General features: G+C 35.9%; 1 protein-coding gene across 1 annotated transcript in view; it reads right to left on the reverse strand.

Annotated features, from left to right (window-relative positions):
- The window catches only part of LOC107654457 (SRC kinase signaling inhibitor 1-like), a 61,897-nt gene that overhangs the window by 45,611 nt on the left and 3,954 nt on the right, over nucleotides 1–12,332 (reverse strand). Inside the window, exon 3 of the mRNA XM_016441527.1 lies at nucleotides 3,464–3,490. Coding sequence (XP_016297013.1) covers nucleotides 3,464–3,490 — 27 coding nt within the window. The remainder of the gene's footprint in view (nucleotides 1–3,463; nucleotides 3,491–12,332) is intronic.

The raw sequence follows: 12,332 nt of genomic DNA on the forward strand, positions 1-12,332 counted from the left end.
GAAATGATAAGAGGAAGGGAAAGAGGACAATGGATTAGTTCAGCACACCTTTACTGTCTGCTGGAGGACAAGCTGTGAGCTGTCTCCCAAAACAAGAGATAACAGGTGACACTGTTTAACAAAAACACAAAAGTAATGCTGAACTGGATATACAGGCAGTGCAACATGTGTCCGGTGTACGTCTTTGTTTATGTTGCACGTGATTTTTAGGATACCCTGAAACTAATTCAATGGGCTAAATTTGGTAATGACTATTTTTGGAGAAGCTACTTTAAATTGTAGTTCGACAGGCTACATTACTTCAGCTACTCCTAATACAGAAAACCGCTAATATTGAAACTACATGAAGAAACAATATTATTTCCTATGTGGCATATTACAAAATAAATAAATAAATCACAAAACTATATCTATCGAACCAAGGTTCATTGAAGAATCGTGCCTCTACCCACATTTTTGCAGAACTTCAAAAATCTACCTATATCGTACTTTCCATTCACTGTAGTTTCCAGCTGAAACTGCCACTAGTGGCAATAAAACACAAAAAAATGTTTTTTTCCTTGCATAATATATGTTATGACCTCAGAACACTTATCATAGTGCATGATTTGTAAATTAACACATTTTGATGTTTGCATCACAGAACCAGATTTAAATGCAGTAAACTTGCTTAGTAGCACACCTGGTACAGCACTGCTTTATTTATTTTTATTGATAGGGAGAGCTCAGGTATGAGAAACGATACAAAATCTCAAAGACTGGTAGAAGCAAGCAAAAAAATGGCATGGTTTTCTTCATCAAATGTGTTTTTATATCACATTTGCTTTTGTTAACACTTTAAGTTATGTTTAGGGTAGGTTTTTAGTAAAAGCTATTTTATAGGCGATAGAGCATTAACCGTTAGTGCCACTCACTGGACATTTCATTTTAAAAACTGCTGGGATATCTACAAACGTAATGAAAGGTTGTGTGGTTCACGTATATTGGTTCGGGATGAAACTGAACTGAACTGGACATTTTACTTTGAAAGTGTTGCGAAATGTGCAAGAAGTGCACTTGACAGAAATGATACCACAGCCCAATTGTTTTCCCAAGTTTTATCTGAGAAATATTTACCTGACACCAACACAACCAAACTGGTAGACACAACTTTACAGTAAAAAATAACAACTAATAAAACACCCTAATTACACAAAGCGCTGTGATAAGCAGCAGAATTTAGCAAAACATTTCACTAAAATAAAGGAAAACACTTAAGTGATGAACTTAGAATTCAGTAGATCTTTTATGCATCCTCACAAAATGTTTAACTAATGAATCAGACTTCCAATAGCTACCTGAAAAATACTAGTTACTTAAAAAGCCAGAAAAATTGGAAAACAACTGAGGTATTGTCAAGATATTGAATGTTTTCGTAGCACCACTACTTGAACTTAGCTACTCCCCAACACTGTCAATGCCGAGCTCTGCCCTCTCTTCACTGTTAGCATATCCCAGGTGAAAAAGACGTAGTATTAAATGTATTAAAAATATACTTGAAATTCAAGTAGTATGTTTATAATACATTTGTATTCCCAACATGCTTATTTGAAGTGCAATAAAAATATACTGAATTGCATTTTAATATATTTCTAAAAAGTATACTAGAAATACTTTTGTATTAAATATATGCTTCTGAAAAAGCACAATTTAAATATATTTCTTTTTCACCTGGGATGGCTAGCTCTAACGATTTGAAACATCTGACAAAGAAAAGAACAACAGAAAATGCTAATGAACCAGCACTTAGACATCAAAACACATTTCTAGATGTGAGGAAGTTATCAAAGTAAAAAACAAGGCAGCACAAATGAGAGCGGAACCAAACCAACAAATCACAGCTCTGACAGTAATTTGCAGAGAGGCTAATTTTATGTGGCGTAATCAGCCAGGGGAGACGTTTGCTTTTAACAGGCATCTGTTTGGGGCCTCAGAATCTACACCTAAAGGAAAAAATGTTCTGAAAGCATCTGACAATTCATCTTACCGTGACAAGAACATGCAAACATCAGAAAAGAAGAGAAGAGAAGAGAAGAGAAGAGAAGAGAAGAGAAGAGAAGAGAAGAGAAGGTCCATAATTCAGGAAAATAGACAAGAATAGAGAGTGTAAAGATTAAGAATTGGTTAAACGAGAGAGTTTGAGGTGTATCATGTTGCAAGGGATTTGGAGGGTCAGGTCAGAAGGAGTCTATTAGTCTAGAAAGTCTACAGTGAAACAAATAATATGATGATTCACAAACCAAATTGAGATGCCCAACACTAGCAGAAAAACACAGCAAGATCTCATTAGTCCCAAATCAATGTCGACATGTACTTAAAATGTGCTGTCTGCATGTTATTCAGTGTCTGGATAGTCAAATAAAAAAAATAATTAAAGAAAACCTGACATTATTGCCAGACATAGAGAATGAGGGTGTGTCCGTTGACAGGAGGAGTGTAATGTGAGTAAATAAGTGTGAGAGTGAATATGAATGAACACAATCAGGAGGATCCGATTACTGAGTCTCAGTCTAATGACACTGTTTATCACAGCCTAAGACCATTTCCTGTTTCCTTCTACAATTATACACACCCTCCAACATCGCTAATACATATAATAGACATTTCATCCCTGATAGAATAAATATCATTCGCAATATAGTACAGGTTCAATAACGAGGGATTTGATGGAGTACGTAAGCCTATAAAGTTTCTGAACCAACATCCTACCAGCATACTCACTGCTGTGGCTTTCTGATTATTTTTTCCTACAGTCTCATTACCTTGGTTTTTAAGATGCTGTGACAACTTAAAAGAAATCTAGTTTTTAAAAACATCTATAGAGACCCATGTGTTCAGTTCTATTAAGTTGACTTCAGCTGGAAGACTTTTATGGGTTCTGTGGGCAGGTGTGTAAGAAAATGGAGGAGAGGAAAAGAGAGATAGAAATAGAAGATAGAAAGAAAGAACAGGGGAATGAGATTTAGAAGATAAAAACCAGTGAAGCAGACCATCACAAATCAGCCTCAGACCTGCACGGCCCACAGATCAATGACTTTAAGACACCTGACACGTGATACACACCTATTCAACACCATAGACTTCAACTGTTTTTATCTGATGCTCTTTGTAATTACTACAGACTGTCATTCATTTTAGACATTTAAGGATGTCCATGTGAGCCACCAAAGGGTTGTTTTTGTCAGATTTATTTATCTCACTTTTAGCAACAATTATGTCCCTGCTACTCAGCCCAGACTGAATCCGCTGTCATTTTTTGCATTTCTTTGTTGGGAGATTTTTGGGATGTAAGGTGTATAAAACTACAACACTGGGCCTACAACAGACATCAATATACACCATGTACATACAACATAAGAACACACAAAAAGGTATCAAAAGAACAAGTTTTTGATATAGGGACAGAAGTAATCAAAGTACTGACCTTAAAGCTCCAGTAGTTTGGCTGTTGCTATGGAAAGAGAGAGAAGAGAGAGAGCAAGTGTTACTTAGACATTTATCTCTGTGTGTGGTGAAACCTCATACACAGTCACCATCTCCAACCATCTTTTGTGATAAAAGAATGTTAAGGAAAATATGAACAGAGAGAGAGAGAGAGAGAGAGAGAACAGATCCCAGTGAGGATATCTGTCAAAATTTACTGAGAATTTTGGACTCACATTCATTTCAACTCACTCTTAATAATAAGCAATTGTAAGTAACTACAACTAATATATTGCATAACTTAAGGCCTTTACACAAGCAAGGTAGATCTGTTCTAATTACTGCTTTATTATTTATTCTGTAATTACAATATAATATTTTCATTCACCATTTGATGCAATATGTATTTATACCACCAACGCTAACATTCAAAATTAAGGGCAGAAGGATTTTTTTATGTAAGTCTCTTATGCTCATCAAGGCTCCATTTATTTGATCAAAAATACAGTAACATTGCAAAATATTACTTCAATATGAATTTTCAGCATTTTCAAGAAACAATGTGCCTGCTTATTAGTTTTTTGTGGAAATTGTGATACATTTTTTTCTCCAAAATGATGAATATAAAGTTCAAAAACAGCATTGCTTTGAAACAAAAATCTTTTGTAACATTATAAATGTCTTTACTCTCACCTTTGGTCAATTTACATTACATACAATTAAAAGACTTACTGAGTCGAAAACTTTTGGTAGTGTATAAGCAGCAATAAACAGACTTTTTACACCACATATGCGGCTTCATATGCAGCGATTTGCAGAATAAAGACGGCATTAACGCACATGGTGACACAGAGACACATAATTCCTCTTGTCTGGTCATCATATGGAGCTGTTCTGAATGGGCTGGCCCTCTAAATGAGTCTGCATGAAGGTATTTTGAGGCTTTCTCTCATCTGTCCATCAGCTGCCCTGTCTGACGGACTAACTGACAAGATTGCAGAAAAAAATTAATTAAAAAGATCCCCTCTGTGTCTATGCTTGGCCTGCTGCCCAGACCTATCAATCATACTGAAATTGGTCAGCTGTCTGAAGCGCTCACACCTATCTTTCCCATTTCATCCGTGAATTTCACTTTTACGGAAAGTCAAAGACATTACCAGGTAAAACCAGATTATGACGTTCTTTTTTTATTTGCTTGGTCACTTTTGACTCTTTTGTTGCAATTTTATAAAAAAAAAAAAGAGAGATAGAGAGAGAAAGAAAAGTAATTTAAATCACTGCCATTTCCACCACAGAATGATTCGAGATGTGATGAAAATGACACTGTGGTGAAAATAATATTTTAAACACTAATTCGTCTGTCATGTACGTATGCCCGCTGCATTATTAGACAGACAACATTACATTATTAAAAGACAAGTTAAATAAACTAGTGAGTCTGAAAAATGTGGTTAATAAAGTGGTTTATTTTCTTTATTCAGTTCATTAAGGCCACAGGGCCTAAAGTGCCCCGAGTTCCCATATATTCTTTGAATAAAACTCAGACTGCCGCATATTTGGTGAACCCAACCCTGATCGATCAAGACCTTTGAATATTTCATGGCCAAGTCTAGACTACATAGTCAGCTGATTAAAAGTGTGTGCGTGTAAAATCATACATTTAGAGAAAAATATATTCATTGGAAAGCTTAACATCAACTAAACATTTCCTTCTACACAAGGCCAAAAATGCCGCTGAACTCCCTTGAAGCAGGATGTTGATATCAATGGTGTATAATAGCTCACCGCTCATATAGCAGTACTTCAGCATTATATTTCTAGTAAAATAATATTCTGTGTATTCATTCACCTGCTTTCAACTTTGTGCAGTTCATCCTGCCAATGCCCTACAAGGCGCAGCAATAAGAAAAATACATGCAGCTCTATGAAGCACTACTGCAAACATGTGCTGCATGTATTTATATTAAATACACACAAACACCCCAAAGTTGAGGTTAAGACACTAGCATACACACATTGTATCAGCGTCTCTCCAAAAAGAAAATACCACATATACCTATAATCATATAATATATATTTCAGTGTTGGTCAGTGTATCTGTGTTGCTGATATATGGAAAAAAACTGGCCAACCCTTCTCTCTGTTTATTCTGTTATAAAGCAGGTTTAACTGGTTTCTCATCTGAGCTGTTTTAATGATTGATTCCGCCCCTCCAGACAGAAATGGGTCAGCTATAGGGGCAGGGCCTCACCTGCAAGGATTGATTCTGGGTTACCTGATGTCAGGTACTATTGAGCGGCAGATGGACCCATTGCATTGCTGCCAGGAGGTGTTCTGGTACTGAAGTTCAGCCTAAAGCCAAGCATTTTGTACAGTTGATGGTCAATACGGGGGGATAAACCGTACTTTGGAAGAGCTTGAGATTTAAGTGCCTGCTCAAGGACGTAATATTAAATGTCTCCCAGCAGCATTTTTAAGCCAAAGCATTCTCGTATTACGTGGGACATGATTGTCTGAAGCATGAAAGGAATGGCAGTGTAGCCAGTCTATACACCCCTTATATTCAACACACACACACTCAAACATTCACCTAAAATGTAAATGTAAATTAAAAGTGCATGATTCACTGGCTGATAAAAAGTGGACTTTAAAAGTGGACCCCTTTCAGCATGGATATAAGAAAAGCTTTTGGACATTTCTTTATTATTTTTATTATTCATAATTACAACAGACCAACCCTAGCCACCATAAAATGCAAATTTATATTTATTTATATATATATATATATATATATATAATTTACATTAAATTTACATTAAATAAATATATAATTAAATTATGCTCATAAATTATTTTCTCAAAAAAGTACTAATACAATTTACAAAAAAGTTAATATATAAAATTACATAAAAAAGTAAATATATAAAAATACATTTATTTATTTATGAACCACATTTGCTTTTGATGACATCCCCCAAAATGAGATTTTATCAGTTTTAGCAAACTCCTAGCAACATATCTCAGCAAATTTGTCTGAAAAGTATGGCTAAATTACAAGCGCACACACACACACACACACACACACACACCCCTTCACGGCCATTTCAATTTGCGCTGTGGTCTCCGGCCAAACCACAGAGGAAGTGAAAAATTCACAGCAATGAAAAGTCTCCTAAATCATTTCAATGTGACAGCCCTACATTTCTCTCTTTGACATAGCTTTTGATAAATAACTGAAATAACACAACTACCGACACCATCATATTGGATCATAATTGAGGGGCCGCTTCAGCGTCTTATGGATTTATGCACTGCAGGGCCGGTGAGCTGTGGCTTGGTGATGTTATTTTCCCCTAACAAGCAGAATTCCATGGAGCGGTATGAGGCTGGCATCCTCAGTTGCTAAGAAACAACTCTAAATGGGGGATAATTGGCTTAGATAATTGTCTAAGCTGCGGCTGCTTTTGCCAGCAGAAAATCAACAGCATGTTTAAGGGTTAATAGACGATACAGGTGCATCTGAAAGGAAACATTTAAAAAAGGGATAAATCATACAAAACAGATTTCTTTCAGACTGCACAGCTCCCTTCCCACATCACCCAGTCCATTTATGGAAACTAAAATTCTGTTTATACCTGATACTAACATTCATTTTATATGGACAGCATTAAATATGAGGGGTTCAAATTGTTTTGTGATTCGATCACTCAAACCACATTTGGAAGCAGTTGAAAATGTGAATCTATCAGTCTCACCTGTCAATCACCCTTTGCCCTAAAGTAAGTGTTTATTCGACAGTTACATAAAATAATGGTGAAATCTTTGCAGAATTTGCCTGACATCAACAAGCAGCAACACAGACCACATGAAAAAGCACATCCAAAGTACAGTTAATACAGTTACTTGACTAAAATAACTGAAAATTCTGCTCAGAACATAATGCTTGTGGTGAGATCAAAATTTGGATGTAAATTTAATAATATTGTGCCATTTTATCAACACGCACTGATGCACTAACTTTAAGAGTGACTTTGAAAACATTGGTGTTGAAACCATTTTCACCCAGAAATTGTAGTACTTTTAACAAATAATTACAAAGAAATGGCAAGTAACACTGAGTTGAACATGAAATTTTGAAGTAAAAAAAATCTAAAATAGTAGCCTATTTTTCTAGAAAATGCACGCCAATATTCTTCGTTTTATTCACAAGTTTGAAAAAGCATTTTTAAAATGTAGCCACAAAATGAGAGCCTCGAGTACAAATGGTCACAGTCAACGCATTTGCAACATGTTACTATCAGGTGACAGCTGACCAGTTGTGATCTGTACTGAACTGCATCGACACATGGAAGTTAAACTATCAGAGGTTATTTACATAAGCCAACCTCAACCCCACAGTAAGTCTTAAAGGGACAGGAACAAATAGAGCTTGCTATTACATGCTATAAAGTGAAAACTGGTATTGAAATATAAATTCTGACACATTCTCATGCAATAATCCTTAACTAGCATTAATCAGGAGGTCAAAATAAAATACTGCAAATGTGCAATAGAGCATGTCTCCTTTAAACCCACCTTCTGCATGCATCAGAAACATAGTGGCTTTTGTTTGCAAGTCAAATGCCACCATGTGCACCTATACGTCAGCATTACAACCCAAACCACCTTTATTAAAGCAGAAGCACATCCTCATGCGCGCTAAACACAACAATCAGGCCTGAATACTAGTTGCATCTGATCCTGTGACCAGCATTAGTCTCCACCTGAGAAACATGTGTCAGCCCAGCAAGACTACATCCAGCTATACACTACCTGACCCGCATGCAAAACAGCTCTTCCTTCCCATCACATGCACACATATGCACACATGCATACAAATACATACATTCAGAACATTCATGCGCAGATACACTCACACTGTAAAAATCAAACCCAAGCGGTGTCCATCTTCATGCAGTCACCATGTCAAACAATCTCGCAATAACCAAACAAATGAAGCCGTCAGCGCGAATCTCACCTGCACCTGCATGCATGTGCGCTAGTGAGTGTGCGTCCTCCCTACACACACACGCGCGCGTGCACACTAGCTAGATGCCTTCAGTCTTAGCAGCTGGCTGTCAGGTGTGCAGAATACTCATTCTCTTATTCCTGCTCTCTCTCTCTCTCTCTCTCTCTCCGGCACATGCGACGACAGGTTCTTTATTTAATTCATTAAAGCATCAGCTGGCTACTGGTTGCTGCTTTAACTCTTCCGTGCTGGAGTCTCGGGAAAAGGCTGGCAGAGGGTAATTAACTCTCCTCCCACCGGTTTACACACCGTTGCACTCATTTGTCCCCTCTCTCGCTCTCTTCTTGTCCTCTTCTTCCCCTCCCCCTTTCCATTATTCCACCACGGCTGCAAATAAATGAGGAATTCCTGTGAAGCGTCTTCCTTCAAAGGTGAGGATATTCCGAAACCCTTCCTCTTTTTCTTGTCTCTCTCTTTCTCTCTCTCTCTCACTCTCTTTATTCCTTGTTCTCTCGCTCTCTCTTTCTCTCCAGGCTGACCTTTGCAATATGATATCACCAGTTTCCATATAAGGGCGGTGTTGCCTTGGCAACCATGGACTCCACCTGTCTCTCACCCAACCTCCCCGTCTCTCTCTCTCTCTCATTTGATCCTATCATCTCTCACACACTCACTGGGCATTAATGTCACACTCAGGTATATACTGGGATGAGAATCACATACATGAGGATGAAAGAGCTGTAAAATAGGTGATGAAAAGACAAAAGAGAGCCCTGCTGAAAAGACTAGCTTAGACCAGCATGAGTTCCCATGTTTATGCTGGCTTGGTGCTAGTCTAGATTGTGGACTATCATAGTTATGTTGTTCGCCAACAAAAATGCTCAATGACCAATCTACTTAAAGGAATAGTTCATGCAAAAATTAAAATTTGCATCATTTATTCATGTTGTTTTAAACCTGTATGATAGAGTTGCACAAAAAGATTGTACTGGTCATTCTAGTCAACAAGGTCAATGTAGCTTTCAAGCTTCAAATAACGATTAAACATTTATTCTTAAGAACTACTAGTAACACTTTAATACAGAGACCAATTCTCACTATTAGCTAGTTGCTTATTAGCATGCCTATTATTAACATATTGGCTGTTTATTAGTGCTTATAAAGCACATATTCTGCATGACCATATTCTACATCCCTAATCCTACCCAATACCTAAACTTAACAACTACCTTACTAACTATTAATAAGCAGCAAATTATGAGTTTAAGGCAAAAGTCGTAGTTAATAGTTAGTTAAAAAAAGTGAGAAATGGACCTCAAAATGAGGTGACCAAACTACTTTTATAATACTTTTAATATTATATATTTTTTATGTCATTCATTGTAACTGCATGGAAAAAAACAAGAGAGACTAGTGATCAACCAATATATAACCTAAGACTAATCTTTTTTTTTTTTTATTATTATCGCCGTCAGTCAATAAACTTTTCTGTCCACCACCAGGACCTTTATTTTGGCATCACTGAAAACTCCAGCATCTGAGCTCAGATGCTCCTGTTTTCAATCTCCAATCTAGTTTTATGTTTTTTAAAGCAAATTATTCAGCAAATACATATTTATATCTTTTAAACAAGTCGTTGAATATCTAATAAATGTTTAATTTTACAAACAGTGTTGGTTACAGTGTTTATTTCCTTTTTAGTATAATGTTTTTAACAATTATTTTGTAAAAAAAAAAATAGGCTTCAGTTACAGAATCAGAAGTCTAAATTTTGAATCAGTTTATTTTATAGGTTTGTCCATCAACTTCAAAGTATTTTTTTTCATATTGATTCATTTTCAGTGTACTGTATCAATTTCTAATTGAATAAAATTGTAAATAATGTAAATTTCATTGCAGCGTGTGATTTACTATATTTAAATTGTGTAATACATATTTCAGCTTTACATCGGTCGTTCTGCCCTCTGAGATCCACATCTGCCATCAAAGCCAAGTTTTGAACAACATGAGGTAAATAGTGAGTAAATAGTGACAGAATTTTGGGGTGTACTATCCCTTTAAACTAGTTTAAGAAGCCTGATAGGGACACCTGATAGTATGCCACAACACAGTATATGCTGCTGACCAGTACTGTAGGTCATTTCAACAGGAAAAAAGAACAAGAACAATGGATTGAACATGAAATCATTTTCTAGGGGGATATATTGATGGCGAGATATTGGGATGATGGGTATAATTAGAAAGCCGAGGCAGAAAAGTCTCTTTTTCGACACTCATCCCTCTGAAAATATCAGTGCAGGTGGATTTTGAAAGACTTGAGTGTAAACATGTCTGTTATACCTGCGTGTCTCTCTCTCTTTTCATGCGCACAGCTGATTGGCTGATACTGGTTTGATGCAGTGACATCATCCATATTTGAATTCAACATTACGTCACCCTCCTCCATAAGAACCAGTTGTTCCATTCACAGAGTGGCTGCTGTTTCGCTGCACTCTAGCATGCAACTGCCTGTTTTCTATGGTGAGTACAAAATGTTTCAATGACATTTTGACAGCGTTTCTCAAGCTGTGTAAAAGCTGGGGAGATGGGGGCATATTAAGGCTATGTCACCAGTGACTGAAGTGTTTGTATGTACTGCAGGCTCCATGTGTCAATGCCTCCTTCAGAAGACCTCTCAGATGGGTACAATTTCAAAGCCACATGTTGTGCATCTTGTGTGTGAGAGTGTGTCCATGCATGCTTAATGTAATTTACACAAGCAGCACATGTTCCTGAATCAACATCCTTTTGTAGTTACTGGAGTAACACTGCTGTTAACCAGTCAGAGGCTTAAGGATGTTGAACCAAGAACCCGTTCTATGTGTGTGCATTTTTCCAAATACACACACTATACCAACATTGATAATAATCAGAAATGTTTCTTGAGCATTAAAATAGCATATTAGAATGATTTCTGAAGGATCATGTGACACTTAAAGCTGAAAATTAAACTTTAACATCACAGGAATTAATTACATTTTAAAATATATTCAAATAGAAAACAGTTATTTTAAATTGTAATCATTTCTATAATATTACTATTTTTACTGTATTTTTGATCAAATAAATACAACCTTGGTGAGCATAAGAGACTTCTTTAAATAGCAATCCCAAACTTTTGAATGGTAGTGTACAACATCATCTCTAATACGACATCAACTTATTAAATAATAGACTGAAAATATGTTAAAAATAGCTAAAATAAATAAACTTTGTAGTCAACATTTGAAGTGGATCAAAAAAGATAATCAAATTTGTTCTAAGACAAGAACGCATTTTGGTTTTTAGGACAACTATGATGAAAGGTTTAGATCAACTTCAAATGTTGACTAGTGTAAATAAAATAAAATAAAATAAAATTGAATTTAAAGATAAAATAAAATAAAATAAAAAATGTAATAAAATTAAATAAAAATCCATAACCCTAACCATTAAAAAGGATATTGTTTCCTGTACTCGCCCTTAACTTAACCCTGGAACCCTGACAGGAACCCTGTCTAACAGTAACATTGATCCAGCAACATCAAACAAGGTAAGCCTTGTACATACCTGTTCACGTGCGCTTCATTTCTATAATATTACTATTTTTACTGTATTTTTGATCAAATAAATACAACCTTGGTGAGCATAAGAGACTTCTTTAAATAGCAATCCCAAACTTTTGAATGGTAGTGTACAACATCATCTCTAATACGACATCAACTTATTAAATAATAGACTGAAAATATGTTAAAAATAGCTAAAATAAATAAACTTTTAATAAAAAAAAATTCACAGAAGACCATGAATGGAAGTTACTGTACTTAAAAAAAAAAAAAATAAA

The sequence above is a fragment of the Sinocyclocheilus anshuiensis genome, unplaced genomic scaffold (assembly GCF_001515605.1).
Source record: "Sinocyclocheilus anshuiensis isolate Anshui unplaced genomic scaffold, SAMN03320099.WGS_v1.1 scaffold419, whole genome shotgun sequence".
NCBI classification, from domain to species: Eukaryota; Metazoa; Chordata; class Actinopteri; order Cypriniformes; family Cyprinidae; genus Sinocyclocheilus; species Sinocyclocheilus anshuiensis.